General features: G+C 40.4%; 1 protein-coding gene and 1 pseudogene across 6 annotated transcripts in view; both read left to right on the plus strand.

Annotated features, from left to right (window-relative positions):
- The window catches only part of TANGO6 (transport and golgi organization 6 homolog), a 176,673-nt gene that overhangs the window by 48,000 nt on the left and 109,838 nt on the right, over nt 1-18,835 (plus strand). For all 6 annotated transcript variants that reach the window (XR_012126525.1, XR_005063209.2, XR_012126524.1 and 3 more), the window contains exons 11-12: nt 4,882-5,073; nt 13,537-13,671. Coding sequence is in view for 3 of the 6 variants with exons in the window: in XM_037025309.2 (XP_036881204.2) it covers nt 4,882-5,073; nt 13,537-13,671 (327 nt within the window). In the remaining 3 variants the exon portion in view is untranslated. The remainder of the gene's footprint in view (nt 1-4,881; nt 5,074-13,536; nt 13,672-18,835) is intronic.
- On the plus strand, nt 6,989-13,036 carry LOC140847118 (ATP synthase subunit O, mitochondrial-like; annotated as a pseudogene).

An 18,835-nucleotide genomic window follows, 5' to 3' on the forward strand; every position in this document is an offset into this window, starting at 1 on the left:
AATTTATGTTCTAATTTAGGAGAAATAATCAGAGGACATAAGAGTGGTTTATTTTTTAGTAGCCTTTGGGTTGGTAAAAAGAAGAAACTTACCTTCACCAGTACACACGCTATGGGACTGCTTTCCGAGGTAGTCTGCACTGAACCTTCTGAAATGACCAAAGCAGAATTGTTGGTCTGGGAACTGGTTAACCTTTGCTCTGTGTTGACTGGTAAGAACTCTTTTGAAGTTAATAGCAGGTTTTACAGCTATAGTGTAATCCCTTAACCTCTCTGACTGTTGTTTTGTCAGGTGTTTGAAAAGAAGATTTAGCAGTCCTGCCTTTCTCATTTCATTTTGTCACCATGTGAAACCTTTTCTGGTTCTGTTTCTTAGTGCTGGTAGTTCTATTTTTTTGCCCTAATCTCTGACAGTCCCTTGTACCCCACAATGTTACCCATATTTGCACTCTTTGAAACCATAAGCCAAGTGATCTGATTCCCTGTCCTCCAGCTCTGCCTTCTCCACTGTATTACTAAATTAAGTGTCTGCTTTAAGAGAATGTCTGTGGAGTTTAAGACTGGTGTGGGTGTGGGAGAAAGAATGGAGGGAATCAAGCTAACACTTCTAGAACTTGAAGTAGGGGACACTTTTTGATGCCTTCTAACCTCCCGTGTTCACATCTGTCCCACTACCCAGACACACATAAATAACACTGCAGGAAGATGTGCTTTTAGTTGGATAATTAAAAAAAAATATTCAAAAAGACAGAAAAAATCAAGGGGCTTTGCTCTGAACTGAGGTTTTTCCATCTTGGTACTATAACAGACATTTTCGGGCTGGGTGATTTTGTTTTTGGCATGGGGGCTTCTTGAGCATTGGAGGTTGTTTGGAAGCATTCCTATTCTCTGCCCATAAGATGCCTGTCACCCTCTAATTATGACAACCAAAAATGTCCCCAGGCATTGCAAAATGCCCCCTGGGATGCACAATTTCCCAGGCACAATTGGGAACCATTGCTCTAAATTGTTAATTACCTTGGTAAAGATTAATTGTTAGGTTTTCCTTTCCCAAGGAAATTGAAATGTGAAGGATAGGGAAAAAGCCTACAAAACCCACAGTAATGAATCATCTATTAGTATAAGTTTAGTTCTAGGTATCTTAGGGGAAAAGGTGCTGAAAGCATCTAATAGTCTCTAAAAAGGGTTTGGAATGTTATATGGCCTGAGGTCTCAGTTCAACAAGGCCAGTGGTAGAGATCATAAAAATACTGATAAATAGTCTGTTAAACTAGTTCTTTGTGTGTATGTATGTTTTTTATTATGAAGTTTTAAATTTTCATATACATGGTATATTATACATATGTGGGGAAGTTGGGGTTCCTATGGCCAGGATCCTCACTGAACTTAAACCACCTGATGATGTAACTGGCCTGTTGCTAGGCTACTGCTTCCATACATTTAGGCAATAAGCTGTAATTGCACTACATAGAGAGCTCGGCCCAGTGCTCTGGGCTGAGGCAGAGACTCTAGTGCTCAACCTACTGCCGGGAGAACAAGCCAGGTAATAAACCCTTTCACCCCAAAGAACATTTTGCTGTCAATTTCTTGGTCACATTGAATCCATAGTGAACTTGCCTGGGGCTGAAACCCATAGGCAAGACAATTGGCTTAGTCGGCAGTATTTATTGCTGACCAAGGAAAGAGACTGGCAGCCGTTATGGGAGGGGTGCTTCAGCGGGCTGCCCCTGCGAATGGGGAGACAGTGGATCATCCTCCAATGGGTATGTGGTCTGAGGTGGCTTGCCTCCTAGAGGACTGGGCCCCACCCCAGGACTGGAGGCAAGTGGAGGTGACACCTGAGGCTGTAGGTGTGGCCCTTGGTATAGTAAGTTGGTCTTCTGAAAAGCAGAGTGCTCGTGAGGCAGCAGGGACTGTAGGTTGGCTCCTCTTGCAGTATTAAAAAGGTCTACAGAGGAGACCCAAGGAATCGTGGCATGAGAACGCAAGCTGCAAACTTCTGTGGATTCCCTGAAGAAAGAAATAACACTGATGCGAGAGGAGGCAGCATGAGAACGCCGGCCGCAAGGTGCCATTGAAGAGGTAAAAAATTCCTTACAGAACAAGACGGCAGCTCTGCCAGGTGTTCTGAAGGAGGAAGAGGCCATCAAGGAAAAGGACAAACTCCTGGGGGAAGCACAAGTGGAGGTGGCATGAGAATGTCAGCTGTGAAGCATTGAGGTGAAGCTAAGAGACCTTCTGAAGACTGAGAGAGCATTGCTGCGAGGCCCAGTAGAAAAGGTAAAGGTTGTAGCAGAGGAGGCACTCAGGAGAGGAGAGAGTAAGGTGCCATTAGCCCTGGAAATGGAGGAGCTGGGGAAGGATGAAGGGGGTGGTGCCAGTGGCACTGGTGCCTCCTGTATTGAAAGCATGCCCAGTGGTTGTAAAGAAAATAAAGACCCAGTAGCTGAAAGTTCCCCAAGGAGAGGAGCAGCCCCCTCCCCAGGTTGTGGAGCACTCTATGGTCCGCTCCTATATTCAGGCTAAGCTGGTGAATTTGGGCTCCCGGTTTGGGCAGAAGCCCTCAGAGTCAATATCAGCTTGGCTCCTGCATCTATGGGACTTAGGGATGGATGGAATTGTTCTGTTGGGATCAGAGATGGGGAAGCTGTCTTCCCTGACAGTGCAGCCCACCTTGAGGCAGCGATTACAAAGTGCACATCAGACCCCAGGGAGTCACTCCCTCCTCGATTAGCTTATGGCTGTACTTCGTGCTGTGTGGCCCAATCCGGGTGATCTACCATCCTTTCCTGTTAGATGGCAGACTTATGCTGAGCTCCAACAGGTGTTATGAGAGCTAGGCATAAGAAATGCCAACCATAGTCCAGAGAATTATTGGCCCAGATAAATTGGTTAGAAGGAAAGTCTGCCTCTGATATAGCCCAATGGTTACATCAGCATTTGTTGTATGCGGGGCAAAAGACAATGTGGGCTGTAGCCCATCGGTGGGGTTTGCCTTTGACCTTTGAAGAAGTTAGTAGAGCCCGGCAGGAGTGTGTTGTTGCTCCAAAAGGTACTTACACCAAGTTCCACAGCAACATAGCACAATAGCTAAGGGGCCAGTACCCCTCATCAGGTGGCAGATAGACTATATTGGGCCTCTACCTGTGTCAGAAGGATATCAGTATGCGATGACTTGTGTGGACACAGCTACTGGACTTCTGGTTGCTTTTCCTACCCATTGTGCAGACCAACAGATGACCAAAGGAGGCTTGGAGGCTCTCTTTGCTGCCTACGGTCAACCACAGGTAATTGAGAGTGATCAGGGCAGCCATTTTACTGGACATACACTGCAAGAATAGGTGCAACAGCTGGGAATCAAATGAAAGTTTCATGTGCCATACAATCCTACCACAGCAGGCATGATAGAGAGGCACAATGGCTGGTTAAAATCCGGACTAATAGTCTGTGGGGATGGTCAGTCTGCTTATGGACTCTGCTACAGCGTTTGAATGAGAGACCCCAAAAGGGAGCCCTGAGCCCCATAGACATGTTAACACATATGGCTGCCTCCCCTATACAACTGCAAGTACAAACCAAGGAAGAATCACTGAAGCTGAGGTTCGGCCACCAGAATAACATCTTGCTGCCAGCACCAACTGCACTGAACCCTGGAGACTCCATTGAGTGGACTTGGCCTTGGACCTTTCGACACATGGACTAACAATGGCTGGCTCTCCTGGCACCTTGGGTACAAGGCCTTGAAGCTGGCCTCCTGTGTATTCCTGGAATAACAGCAGAGTGGCTGCCAAAGGTCACAGTAGTATATTCTGAACGGCCAGAAGGTAGGAGCATCTTACTGGGAAGTTTTATCAATATGGGCAGTGCATACATCTCCAGTAGCACTATATATAGATCCTTCAGTAACCCCCATGGGGAAAGGAGTAAAAGTATGGTATACTAGACCTGGAAGGGACCCTTTTCCTGCTACCATCCTATCACAGGACCACTCTTTCATGCATCCTACCTGATGGACAAGATTTGCCTATGTTGGTGTCATTAAAACATGTGTCTTATCACCCCTAAAGTCTTTGTGGATTGGGAACTTCCTCTGGCTTGAGGAGTATTAAAATTTTTGTTACCTGTATCAAAATCTTGTTGTATCTTTATTTTTGTTATTATCTCTAAGTTGTTATCCTCTGTTGGTATTGTGGAATCTGGTTACAGTGCTCCAGCTTTCTCACACAGGGACCATCGCGGAAGATTGAAAGCATGCAGGTTGTAAGGTGAGAATCCTGGAGGGGTGGAGTGTGGGGAAGTTGGGGTTCCTGTGGCCAGGATCCTCACTGAACTTAAACCACCTGATGATGTAACTGGCCTGTTGCCAGGCTACTGCTTCCACACCTTTAGGCACTAAGCTATTATTGCACTATATAGAGAGCTCGCCCAGTGCCTTGGGTGGAGGCAGAGATGCTAGTGCTTGACTTACTGCCAGGAGAACAAGCTGGGTAATAAACCCTTTCACCCCAAAGAACGTTTTGCTGTCAATTTCTTTGGTCACATTGAACCCATAGTGAACTTGCCTGGGGCTGAAACCCATTGGTAAGACAATATATTATCTTACAACTTATATTTTCCACTCAGCTGTTTTGAGCTCACTCTATATTGAAATCCATATAAATACAGTTCATTTATTTCAGCTGCTATGATGTAATACAGTTAATTTATACATTGTCTTATTGCTAGACATTTAAATTGTTTTCAATTTTTAGCTATTAGAAATAGTGCTACAGTGAACACAGACTGGTTTTTTAAATGCATGTTTCAAACAGGGTTGGTTTCCTAGCTGTTTTTGAAGTCCTTAGTCTTTTTCTTTACTCTCCCTTTTCTCCTGTGCTGATAGGATTTGACTCACGTTGCTGTGGAAAACAAAGCAAAATTGGAAATGAAGCCCTTCTCCAGCAAAAGCCTCTTGGAATTCGAGCAGCACCAAACTCTTCTTGTGGAAGGCCAGGAGCAGAAGCTGCTGGTCCTACAGCTGATGGCTGTTCTCTGTGAGAGAATGTCTGAGCAGATATTCACAAACATCGCTCAGGTCAGTGCTGCCACTTTCCGGGCCCCACCTAATAGCCTATTTTGTTTTCTTTATTTTCTTTCCAAAAAAAGTGTTCAAAAATGTTGCTCAGAGTGTGGTTTGATGGTACCTGCATCAGTGTTACCCGGAATGTTGATTAAACTTGCCAATTCCTGAACCCACACCAGACCCAACAGGATCAGCCTCTCAAAGGTCCTGGGCATCGGCATGTTTAACAAGCTCCTGAGGTGATTCTCATGCACATAAAATCTTGAGAACTGTTTTAAATATTTATATGTTATATCACAGTAGTTTTCAAGTTTGGGGGCAAATTAAATTTTCTGGAATCTTTTTCAGAATATTGATGCTCAGCTCACTTTTAGAGATTCTGTTTAGAGGCTGGGCATCTGTGTTTTTTTAGAGCTCCATGGATGATTTTAATTTGTATCAAAAGTTGAAAATGATGAGAAACCCAAATTTGAAAAAAAATCACTAATGATAATAAGATCACTTTGAATTTTATAGGTCTTCTAACTCACAGCTCATCTCCATTAACAGCCTGTGAAATTGTAATACACCTTAAAAATGCTTCCATCGTAGTGTAACTGAATCAGCACCTGAATTTTATTAGCTCACATAAAATAAAAATTGTGTGTTTTTACCAGCTTTTTAAAAAAATAGGAAATAAAAATAATAAAGCATAGACAGTGTAGTGGTCATATTTTACCACTTTATCAGAATTAGTTGTTGCTTGGTTGGTGAATAGTCAGTTGTAAGATGGTATGATTGTCACGCTTTAATCTGATTCTCCAGCTCTTTGTATGGCCTTCATTGTCATCTGCCTTCGGGTGTTGCTAAGCAGCATTTCACTATAACCCCTGCTGAGAAAATTTGCAGCTGTCTGTCAGCTCTGACTTATTGTGCCCGTTTAATGAGAATTATGTTCATGATTTCTGTCCTCCTATTCCTTTCATTCACTGACCCTGTGTTACTCAGTAGGGTGATATGTTTCTCCTGTATTTATATCAGTCCCCTAAAGCTTTTCACCCAGACCTTATGTTTTTGTCTCAGGATGCTAGTTGGAAGGGGAAATGGTCTGAAAACTGGTATGACTTGAGCTTTCACACTTATCTCCCTTTATTCCTAATTAGGGAACAATGGTTTTAGGCTGATTCAAAAGTGATTCCTCCCATTAAATTATTCTTCAGCTAAGGATAAAACGTATCAGAACAAAAAGAACCAGAAAAATATTAAATTGCATTTAGTCTTATTGCTAATGATATTTTTGTTACGTTATTTTGAAGTACATAGTTTATATGTAATAAATGTTATAAGTAATTTTGTTAATGTCACTAGGAACCAAGATTTTCAGTATAAGAAAAAGAACTATAAATATGAGTTCAAAGAATTTGAGTTCAAAACCTGTAATACTGAATTTCAATTGGAAGTATTAGTATAAACTTAGTATGTTAATTAATTTAAATTGTACGTTTTTACATATTTGCAGTAGCTCCAGTTCACTCTAATTCTTCAAATTTCACATGTTATCAGAAACATGAATAAGTTTCTGATATTCTTCAAGTTTCTTAAACTTCTCTTTTGAAGATGATGTTATATCATATATAGGTTGATAATCACATTTACAGGAGAGTCAAGTTTTCTTTCTCCTTTTTCCCCCTAATATTTTCTACATTGGAGAAGTTGTTGATGTCAAAGGGTGACAATTTGTTTAACATATGTTGTAGATTGGGTTCCCTAGAAAGAACCCAACTTCTGAGAGACAGATTAGCATGCAAAAAGTTTATTGGTGAGCACTCTTTAACACCTTTGGAAGAGGTGGAAGAGAAGGAAGCAGGATTGGGCAAAAGAGAAAGCTGGGCTATGAGATAGTCTCAACAAGGCCTTAGCCAAACTCACAGCAGGATCTGGAGCTGGGATGGCTCTTCAGCAAGAGGGACTGGCTATTATGTCCCGTGTCAATCAGAGGTTGGAGTGTTGGCAGCCCCAGGAAGGAGATATGTCCCTGGAACAGGTGGATCTCTTCAACAAAGGTAATTCAGGAACAGGAAAATAGCTGAGAGTGGTCATCTAACAGCCTCCACCCCCAGCAGGTGGGAGAATCTTGGTAGCACATCCCAGAGCCCACTACATCATCAGTAATATATTTTTACAAAGGTTTGTCTTTGAATAATTTCCTTATTCTTTGATGTAGTCAAGAGAATTAGGTACACTGAACTGTTACTCTTGCACCATTTTGTGTGTAATATTTTGTCATTGTGCCAAATTAGTCCTGAGCAAATAAATTTAAAAAGGAATTTTTAAAATTAAAAAACTAGTGAGAATGTTTGATATTTTGCTCTGGGCTATGGTTACATGAGTGTAAAAAATAAATAAAAGAATTTCTAAAGTACATATCCCATAATTAAGTAACTCAGTAATTTGTTAAAAGAGCACTGCACACTGTCTGTAACTGAAGTTTTAGTGATAGGATGGCATCATCTCTACCTTCCCATTGTGTATTTGGGAACAGTTACAAATTTATGTTTGGTAAATGTGTTCTATGTCAGTATTTTCATTCAGTATACTCCAGTAATTCACTGAAGCCTGAACTTCATTATGTAATTGTTGGAAGCAAAAAAAAAAAAAGAGTGATATTGAAGTTTTTGATTTATTGGTCACTTACCAAGTTTTAAAATGTACAGAGAAGGAATAAGGAATTCCCAATTAACAAAAACCATGTTTCCTAGCTCAATCCATTCTCAGTGTCAAGGAGCGGTGACAGCCGTAGAGCAGTAAGCATCCTCCGTGCCAGATTGTGGTTTCTAAAAACTACTTCCTACTGAAAGAACACAAAGGTCATTGGACTAAAGATTAATTTGAGGCCACGGACAGGAATTTTATATTCAGGGCATCTTGTGGTGCCTGAAGAGAAGTATCTGAGATGAATGGGATCATGTCAGTAACACTCAGGAGCCGACCTGAAGGGGCTCCCCTTGGCCATAGATGGGGCATTTTGAGCATTAAGCAGAATAATGCCTTCAGTGGGTTGAAGCACATCAAAGTTAAGAAATCCGAGTCCTTCCCAAAAAATCCTTTGTGAGACATCTTTGGAGGTTGCTAGGGCATCAACTTATTTTGTGAATTGATTAATAAAGGAAAGGAATGAAGCATGTATCTTCACCTTCCTGTGGGAACTGTACTTCAGTGTAAGAGCTGATGAAGGAAAATTTTTCATTGTACAAGAAACACAGCTAAAAATTTCAAAAATAGAACTAGATATTTATATTTTGCACTCCCCTAATGATCTAATGGGTTTAGGTAACAATCATCAGTCTGCCAAAACCACTGTGGGTGCAGTACAGTGAATGTAATTGGGCCAGATACACTGAACCAACTGATCCTTTTTCCTCCCAGCATTTTATTATGAAAACTTTCAAATTTGAATTTTATAGTGAATACCTGTACACATAGGTCCTATTATTAGCATTTTATTCTAGTCAACCCTTGAATAACACAGGTTTAAGCTCCGGGGGTCCACTTATATGTGAATTTTTTTCAGTAAGTTTAATTGGAAAATGTTTTGGAGATTTGAGACAACTTGAAAAACTCAATGTAGCCTAGAAATATCAAAAAAAGTTAAGAAAAGGTTTTGTTTTGAATGCATATATGTAGGTACTTGTCTATTTTATCATTTACTATCATAAAATCAACAGTAAGGTATTAGTTGTTCAAGGATCAGCTATCCTTGCTTTGTCACATATAAAATATAAAATGTCATATGTCTATCCCTCTAATTTTTTATGAATTTCAGGGTTAATGCAGATATCAGTGTATGTCCCTCTAAATATTTCAGCATGGACTGATCTTAATTCCACCATAAGTAGACAAGCAGACATTATGTTCCTCCTGATAAAATGTAGTAAGAATATGCAGCATCTCCTAGGAAGAGCTCTTACCAAAAAAAACAAAGAACAAAAAACAAAATCCCTGAAATGTGAACCTGAATATAATCAAGGAAACTCAGGATAGAGGAGCAAGTCAATGCCACGAGGAAACAATTGGTCAGATCCAGAATGTAGGAGATTCTACAGTGCAAATGACCCAGTTTCTTCACCAAATGGATGGCATGAAAAAGGAGCAGGGCTGTTCTAGCTTAAGAGACTTAAGGGACTTAAGAGGCGTACCAACTAAATGTAGTGTGTGGGGAAAAGGTGCCCGTCCCTGCAGTGTCTGGGTTCTCCCGGCAGGTGCGATGCTTCAGTACATCTGTGGTCAGGCCATTTGTCTGCCTTGTGAGGCCACCTGTTCAGATATATGGTGTCAAGGTTGCAATGCCACTGCTCTTTATTCTGGTGCATCTGAACAGAACAAACTGGGACAAGTAGAAAAGGAATTGTTGAGAGTAGCACAAATCTGGAAGGAACCTAAAATGGCTGCTTCTATATGAATCTCTATGTAGAGCATTCCATTAAAGTGAAAAGCCTAAATGACATGACAGCCCAAGAGAAGTTTTTTTGCCTCACGTCCAACCTGATCAGTCTGCTTGCTGAAAATGGTTGCTTGACCAACACCCCTGGAGTCATCTCTGCCCTTTCTGCTATGATGAGTGTCCACTGTGGACAAGTACCTTGCACAGTTACCACTGCATCTCCTTAGATGAAACCACTCTTTCTGAATTAAAAATGGTTCTACAGAGCTTCCTAAGTAAATGCCAAGTACTGAAAGTAGAAGTTAAAATTGACCCATCAATTGTAGGTGGAATGCTTGTCTGTACTGGAGAGAAATATGTTGATATGTCTGCAAAAACAAGATTCAGAAGCTGAACAGGGCAATGTGGGAAGTTTTCAGAAAGAGTTGATTTTCTGTCAGTGAAAATTCTTAAACTTGGAGCAACAATAAAATGCTTCCTGAACAGGAAGAAAAAATGCAATGTATGGATCCTGATTTGAACAAACTAATTGTATGGAGAAATTTTTGTAACAGTCATGGACTGAGTATTAGAGGACATAAGGAATTTCTATTGGGTATAATTGTAGGATAGTTATGTTAAAAAATTCTTATTTGTTAGAAATGCATACTGAAGTATTATGGGTGAGAATTAAAAATTCAGTGAAGTCTGTTGGCAGATGGCGTATTAGTATGTGAGATGATGCAGGGGAATGAGGCATGTAGTGGTATGACACGGAGCCCTGTACCAGCTCCTGAGTTCTTTCATTCCCTAAATATGTATTGGTGGTATTCTATGTGCCACGTACTCGTTACTTAGCAGGGTCACAGCAGTGAACAAGACAGACACATATCTGTGCTCTAATGGAGTTACATTCACATAAGGGGAGAGAGACAATAAGCAAGAGAAACACCTAATGTGTTAGAGGGTGATGAGTACTAGGGAGAAGAACCAAACAAGGGAAGGGTATATAAAGGGAGTGGGGCAAATAGCGTAGTCACGGAGAGCCTTACTGGGAAAGTGACTTTTGAGCAAAGATCTAAAAGCAGGGAAGGAGGCGGCCATTGAGATTAGAGGGAGCATGTCTGGAGTGTGGAGGGACCAGCAAGGGGGCCAATATAAATGGATAGGAAGGAGCAAGATTCCTTTCTTCTGCCCTTTTAGAAAATTGTCATTCTCTGCCCCTTTCTGTATTTGGATCACAGTCTTTGGAAGAGCAAAAATGGTTCTCTATGATGTTTGCTTTTTTCTAATGTTAAATATTTTTCACAAAAGTAGCACATGCTCATTGTAAAAACATTTAAACAGCATAGAAGTGAAAATTAAAAAAAACAGGGACTCCTGATTAAAAATGGTGTATTGAACATCTGTGCTTGTCTGCTCCTTCCAGAAACCATAGGGACCAACAGAGCAGGAGAGGAGACAATAAATGAAAGAGAATAACAGCATTTGGAAACTGGAAAATAGTAGCTGATTTAGCAACTTTAGAAAATGGGAAGCTAAGTGCCTTCATGGGAGAAGTCAAGAAGAAAAGCACTATACCCCAAATTTTTTGAAATTTTTAAGCAAAAAATGAAGCAAGTTGCTTTTCATGTCAGAATATGAAAAGAGTGGAGGCACTAGATAAACTCTAAAGATGGAGCTGAGTTTGGAGCTTAAAACAGGTTGAAAGGCCCTACAAGGCTCAGTAGATCCCTTGATTCCTTCCTGAACTCTGTATAACTACCTCCTCTCCCCAGCAAAAACTGGAGGTTTATTCTTTTTTTTTTATTAAGGTGTCATTGATAAACAATCTTATGAAGGTTTCACATGAGCAACATTGTGGTTACAACATTCATCCATATTATCAAGTCCCCCACACCCCATTGCAGTCACTGTCCATCAGCGTAGTAAGTTGCTGGAGTCACTACTTGTCTTCTCTGTGCTGTACTATCTTTTCTGTGACCTCCCTACACTGTGTGTGCTACTCATAATGCCCCTTAATCCCCTTCTCCCTCCCTCCCCACCGACCTTTCCCAAACCCTTCCCTTTGGTAACCGCTAGTCCCTTCTTGAAAGGGTATTCTTAAAAGAGGTTGACCCCAAGAGAATCTGAACTTGGGGATAGTAGCAAACTGAAAAACTGGAGTATTTAGTTGATGTCTACATACTCAACAGTGAGGCCACAACCCTCTTCCACTCAGTTGCCAGAATGTGGGCAGCAGGTTTATACAACCCCGTAGAATTATTGTGAGGATCAAATGAGTTAATACCTGTAATGTGTTCAGAATGGTACCTGGGAAAGAGTAAATGCTTAATATTACTATTAAAATTGAACAGCTAAATAATTCAAAGTGGTTGCCTCTGCAGAGTCAGAATCAGATGGGGCAGAATGGGGCAGGGTACCTCTATTTGTCATTATAAACTTTCAGAAATATTTGTCTTTTCAGTTTATGCATCTTTACAAAAATTTTTAGGCAAAAAGTAAGAGTCCGTACCTCTCCTGAACATATATAAATTGTAGACCAGGCTTCAGTTACATACCTATCCTTGTGTTTGGCAGCCCCACCAAAATTACAGGAAATGAGTAGTAGGGGGAGGAGCTGTTGTCCTGGTACGGGGGTTTGGTTATTACAAGAAAGTTTGGGGGAAAGAGTGCTTCATAGATAATAGTAACAGCTGCTATCACATCACAGTTAACAGCTCCCAGGCTTTTTGGTTTTTTCTTTTTGCATACATACAGAGAGAAATCCCTTTCTTAACAAAACTAGGGTCATACTACTTGTTTTGCAACATTTAAATATAGATACATGTATTTGTGGAGAGGAACTTAGGAAAAGAAGGCTAGATAATTCTATTCCAGTAATTTATACATTTGTGCTGAAATAGAAGCTTCCTATAGTCAAGGAATCCTTTAAAAAAAACTCACCAGAGGCAAAGCAAGTGGCCCAAGATGGGCCTTTCTCTAGAAAGGGCCAGTGTCCTTAACTTCTAGTATCAATAAAGTCTTAGGCTAGAGAGGGTGGTGAAAATTGCCATCCCCAGCATTGTTCGTTTCAGTAAGGAGAACTCTTAAAACCTTTCTAGTTTCTGGCCTTGCTTCAAAAGACAAGTGTTAACAAGCCATTTTCCTGACTTAAACTTGCAATAAAGATTCTAGCATAGCATGTGATTTGCCAGAGGTAAACATGCAGGCTTGCATTGTATTTAGAGGCTTAGGACCTTTGTCAGCTGCCCCATTTTCAAAATGGTTTTTCCTTGTGGAGCCACTAATCCTAAATATGCGTGCATGTGTGTGCTGCAAGTATGTACATGTGTGTCTACACATGCATGGGGATGCCTATGCTTTCTTTTGTTCAAAGGTGTTTCTGCTGAAGGTGATTAACTCAAGCACAGTTGAAATGATGCTGACCAGATCAGTCCATTTAAGGCTTAGTTGTTAGCCAGTTGCCACGTTAAATCTTATATATAAATAATCTTAATCCTTTAAAAATATTTGATATAAAAATGACTGGGTCATTTGTACAGATTGTTTAAGGACACTGAATTCTTGATAAAGTTGAATGCCTCTTCCCTCATTCTTTGCTTACTAGAATGAGACTGTGTAAGTAGGGTGGTGGGGTGGGAATCCTTGAGGAAACATTAGGAGAGCCAGATCTAGGACCCTCTACGCTGATCAGAAAGTAACATCATTTTTCATTTCAATTTCCTGGCCAAATTTATGAAAAGTAGAAGGAGTTGAATTAGTGTATTAAAACATTTGGGGAAGTATATACAGGGTTCCTCATTTATTGACTGTCTGGCCTTAAGCAGATCACCTCTTTAAGTGTCAATTCTTCATCTGAAAATGAGGACAAGAGTACCAAACTTCTTGAGCTGATACACAACCTCAGTGAGATTCTGCCTGTAAAACACTGAGCGCCATGACTGCTATGCAGTAGCGTTTGTTCCTTTAGGTTCTTGCTATCATGATGCTGAGAAGGATGAACACATAAGATGTAAAGAGAATTTTTGAGGTTTTGTTCTTCTCACCAGTTGTAAATTCCATTTCTTTGATAGGTTGTGGACTTTGTAGCAGTAACGCTGCAGCGAGCATGTGCCAGCTTGGCCTGCCAGGCAGAGAGCACTGTGGAGTCGCAGACACTGAGCCTGTCCATGGGGCTGGTGGCTGTCATGCTCGGAGGAGCTGTTCAGGTGAGTTGCAGCCATGAGCCAAACTTGAATGGAGGGAGAAGAGAAGAGAAAAAACTCTTCCTTCCCTTCCACACCCTTGTAAGAAGTAAGAGTGGATGTCACACATAGGAGAACCAGGATAAATAGGTCAGGTTGTTAATGAGAATTCTCTCTAAAGTAGAGGACAAGAAAATTGTGCCACTTCCACCTTGTCACCCTGTGGATTTCCCCATCAGAAAAGCAGGACGCTTTCTGACCTGGCACAGCTTGATTTGGAAACACCTGGCAGAGTGTTTTGCATCCATGGTGAATGCTAGGTTCTTTGGCCCTCACTGTGATGGCTCTCCAAAACTCAGTGCTTGTCCCTATGGTCATAGTCAGGTAAAACCTTAATAACTTGCTGGTTGCTTAGGATTCCATCTGTTTTGAATAGCACAGGCTCTCTTGTTCAGCCCACATCATGTAACAGATTAAAGCTTTGTTTCTAGTGCATGTATCTTTTACATACTTAATTAATTTATTTTTAATTTATTCACCCAAAATATATTTGTTGCTACTTATTATGTGCCAGATACTGAGCTACATTCTGGAAATACAGCAGTGAACAAAACAGACATGGTCCTTATCCTCATGAAGTTTACAGCCAGCCACTGAGGAAGTCAGACATGAAATAACTATTCAAAAAATGTACTTAGAGCTGAATGAATTGCCTCAAAAGAGAAGTAGAGGGTACCAAGAGAACATAACATCTGATGTAGGCTGGGAAGGTTTCCAATGAGGGAGTGTACATTTAAGTTAAGACTTGAATGATAAATAGGAGTTTGGGCAAGGGGGTGGTTTAGGTGGAGGAAACCCTTCCAATTAAAGAAAACACCATGTAGGAAGGCTAGGAAGCAGGAAAGCTTGGTATACTTAAGATACTGATAGAAAGCTGGTGCAACTGAATGGCAGAGACCAAGGGTCAGTCAGAGTAGTACCAGATAAGTTGGAAGGGTGGGCATGTGTGTCTGTGATGGGTTAATTACATACACATTAAGTTAGGACTGCAAGGAAGCAAACTAGGCTTAATGCAAATATGAAATCTGACCTGAAATCATGCTGGTCATAACTCTTAGCAATGAGCAGAGAACCTTCTGGAGGGGATATTTTGAGTTTGAGGATTTAAATTTGATACTGATTCTTGATATATTAGAATTTGCCTCTCTCTGGCGTGTCCTTAAGGGGAAAAGGGACTTTATTTGGCTCTGTTGTTAATGTGAAGCCCATTTCTTGGTAGATTTACATAGCATTCTTAATTTTTATGTTTCTCATGCAGGTTGAAAACATCTTTGGTTCAGTTTCTAGAGTATAATATCCCTGCTGTTAGAACTGTCAAGGAGGAGTTCGCTGATAGAATAGTTTTTCTTAAATTGTACTTTTACTGGATTTAATTGGCCTGATTGATTTTTGTTTTTCTGGTTGAGTATTAATTTGAATAGTCTTTATTTATGTAAGTTGAAAGTGTTTTTTTTCTTTTCTGTTACTTAACACTTATAATTTTAAATTGAATCCCAAATGGAAAATAAGACACAGAAATCTCCATTTCCCTGTCTATAGAAAGGGAGGCTGACTGTATAAATTCGTCATATTCTAAGAGAGACTCTCCCTGATGCAAGTATGTGTCCCTAACCTGTCCCTGCCCTTTTGTGAGCCGTCCTGACTCACTGGTTACATCCTGGGTTCCTCTGACTTTGCATTTAAGTAAGTGAACATAAACACGTCACCCCTGTACTTTTGCCCTAGATCTATTCACTTTTTTTCTGTTTGATTCCTGGATTTATAAATGGCTTCTATAGTAATGCTCAGTTTTCTGTCTGTATTAGAAAAAAGCAGCCTCAATTCTGAATTATGTTTTCAGATGACTTTTGTCAGACTGAAGTTTTTGTTTCAGTCTAGAAGATTATACTGTACCTATCCCTAATTAGGAGTCATTGTTTTAGCTAATGGATCTAACAGCATTTGAGCCTTTCTTTCTTTCCTTTCTAATCTATGTAATTAAAGCAATTACTAGAACTTAGTGTCTGGGAAGAAGAGTTAATTTAGAGAAAGTGTAGGTTTAAGATTGCTAGCAAGACAACTGTAATTCCAAACTCATTTTCTAAATTTCAGGCTTGGTCATCAGAAAAAGTATGATGTTGCTAACTTTCCTGTCCTCTTGGGAAGCAGTTACATCATGATGTTCTGGGGCCCGTTGGATCTTCTCAAAAACACTGCTGCACAGTTAACCTGTGCTCTGAGACTCAGGATGGTAGGGCTGGGATTTGAACATAAATTTTGAGATTTCATATCATATATTCTAAGAGTGTCACAGAGTGAACCCATTCAAAAAACATTTATGAAGTGTCTCTTTGCCTTCATGGAGTTTACCTTCTAGTGACTATGATTAATCTGATGAATTATTAATTTTTTTAAAGAAAAGATGAATTTTTCTGTATCTTTGGTTCATCTTTATGTATAGCTCATTATAAAACAGGACATGCTGCATGCCAACTTAGAACAAAAGTAAAATACTACTTGTTAGTAAATTCAGTGACATAAGTAGACTCATCAGGACATAGAAATTGCTCTGCTGAATATCTGAAGAAATGTAGGTGATAGACAGAAATGAGAACTCAAAGAGTAAATGTAAATATTTTCAGAATTAAGAAGTTTTGGGTCAGCAGTTTATTGCCAGAAGGGACACTCAGATTTTTCCAAAGCAGTGATTCTTCCTGGAGCAGGGCAAGGCAGGATGAGGGTGTGCATGCCCCCGAGGAAGCCTTGTGAAGTCATGTTTGGGGCTTTTTCAGGGTACACGTGCCCTCCTCTGACTGTCACCTTGGTTCTCAGATATTTCCCCTCAGCTCTCTCCCACACCCACCACCCTCAGTCCCACCCCTACTAGTCTAATCCCCAGTTCTTAAGTTAAAAAACTTTCAGAAATTTGGAACAACTCAGTCTAACTGGTTCACTCCCGATACCCTGAAATAAAACATAGATATAGGCTGGCATAGCTCTGCTTATTCCACTCCTAAAGTTTCCAGAAACTCTGGAAGAGAGGCAGCCAGGTAAAGGAACCTGTCACTTACTTGTAGGCTGTTCCTTCAAGCCTTGGGGCTTTTACACAGAATTTGGAGATCTGGTTAGGAGATCTGTGCTGAGAAGCAGTGACTGGAGTAGGAAGAGGGCTTTATGATCAGTTCTCAATTTTGATAGTGGCCCTCAGGGACCCCTGAAAAATAATAATTACTTAGGGCTTCAGTTTTCTCATCATCCAGTTAAGTATTAATTTATATCTCAAAAAAATTTTTGAGCATTAATGGACAAATAATTATCACTTACAGTTTTAGATTTCTCTGATTATCCTCATAGTGGGAAATCTCTAGACTTGTGAAGCTGAAAGAATGCAGAAGTTTAATAGCCTTATAAATACTTTGCTGCAGAATCCACCCACCTGCCCATGGTGTTTAGAGAAATCATAAGTTGCATAAGATGAATCCCACAGTGACTAAGAAGTTTGAAAACAGGGAGAAAAGATGGTTGGGTTTTTTTTTTTTTTTTGAGAGGGCATCTCTCATATTTATTGATCAAATGGTTGTTAACAACAATAAAATTCAGTATAGGGGGGTCAACGCTCAATGTACAATCATTAATCCATCTCAAGCCTAATTCTCGTCAGTCTCCAATCTTCTGAAGCATAACAAACAAGTTCTTACATGGTGAACGAATTCTTACATAGTGAATAAATTCTTACATGGTGAACAGTACAAGGGCATTCATCACAGAAACTTTCGGTTTTGATCATGCATTATGACCTATAAACAATCAGGTCAAATATGAATATTCGTTTGATTTTTGTACTTGATTTATATGTTGATCCCACATTTCTCCTATTATTATTATTATTTTTATTTTTAATAAAATGCTGAAGTGGTAGGTAGATGCAAGATAAAGGTAGAAAACATAGTTTAGTGCTGTTAGAAGGCAAATGTAGATGATCAGATGATCAGGTGTGTGCCTATGGACTAAGTATTAATCCAGGCTAGACAAGGGCAGCAAGACATCCACGGATGCAGAAGATTTCTCTCAAAGCAGGGGGGGTGAGGTTCTGAGCCTCACCTCTGTTGATCCCCAAATTCTCACCTGATGGCCCCCTGCGACTGTGCCTGTCTTAGGTTGTTCCTCCCTTGAGGAATCTTACCCGTCTCTGGCTAACCAGTCATCTTCCGGGGCCATACAGGGAAATGTAAAGTTGGTAAGTGAGAGAGAAGCCATATTGTTTGCAAAGGTTAGCTTTTTACTTCTTTGCAGATTTATGCCCTGTGGCTTCTATGCCCAGCACTTGTCTCGAGGTATCTTTACCACCTGGAGGAATTATGATACTCGGTAAATTCGATATGAGACACGAATTCTATTTAAGGGTTGTAATTAGGAAGGAAGAAGAAAAGCTATAGATGTAGCATATGAAGGAAACATGGGAGGATTGATTATTTCTTTGACATATCTTCTTGTAGAGTACCTTAAGTATGTATAGGTTTTAAACTACTAACTAATTTGCACACACATATTAACATAATAGGAATACGGTGACATAAACAAAGCAAATCTATAATTACCATCCATCTCCAGTGAAGCCAAGAAAACCATTTAGGCACCCTAGGCATTTGTGAAAATTTATCTATGATATGATGGATATTGTCCAACTGTACTTGAACCATCAGACAAATTAAAGCAGCCCATTTCTGGGATCTGTTCACATCCCATATGTTCTTTTAACCATAGATAGTCTATAGTCATGAGATTTTGGAGTGCTACAACTTGCACCCCTCCCAACTCCTGGTTGAGTTCCAACAGTACAGATCCGGTCAAATTTGTTGTGTCACTGTATGCACATGCCAACCTAGACATCTCCCTCCTCATTCCTATGGCAAGTCCAGGAGACGGTGGGCTGGATGCAGCCACAACCGCAGCATCGTCCGGATCCCTGTGGAGGCTTTTTGATGATCATCCCCTGGCACAAGTCCTCCAGAGAGTGCTGATGCCGGAAGCTCCTCCTCATATCGTATCTTAGTTCATTTTCTGGGTATCCAAGCTAGGCCTTGATCTTCTGCATAGAAACAAACAGACCCTTTGCCCACACTTTGACATGCCCTCTATACCACTGTGC

The sequence above is a fragment of the Manis javanica genome, chromosome 17 (assembly GCF_040802235.1).
Source record: "Manis javanica isolate MJ-LG chromosome 17, MJ_LKY, whole genome shotgun sequence".
NCBI classification, from domain to species: domain Eukaryota; kingdom Metazoa; phylum Chordata; class Mammalia; order Pholidota; family Manidae; genus Manis; species Manis javanica.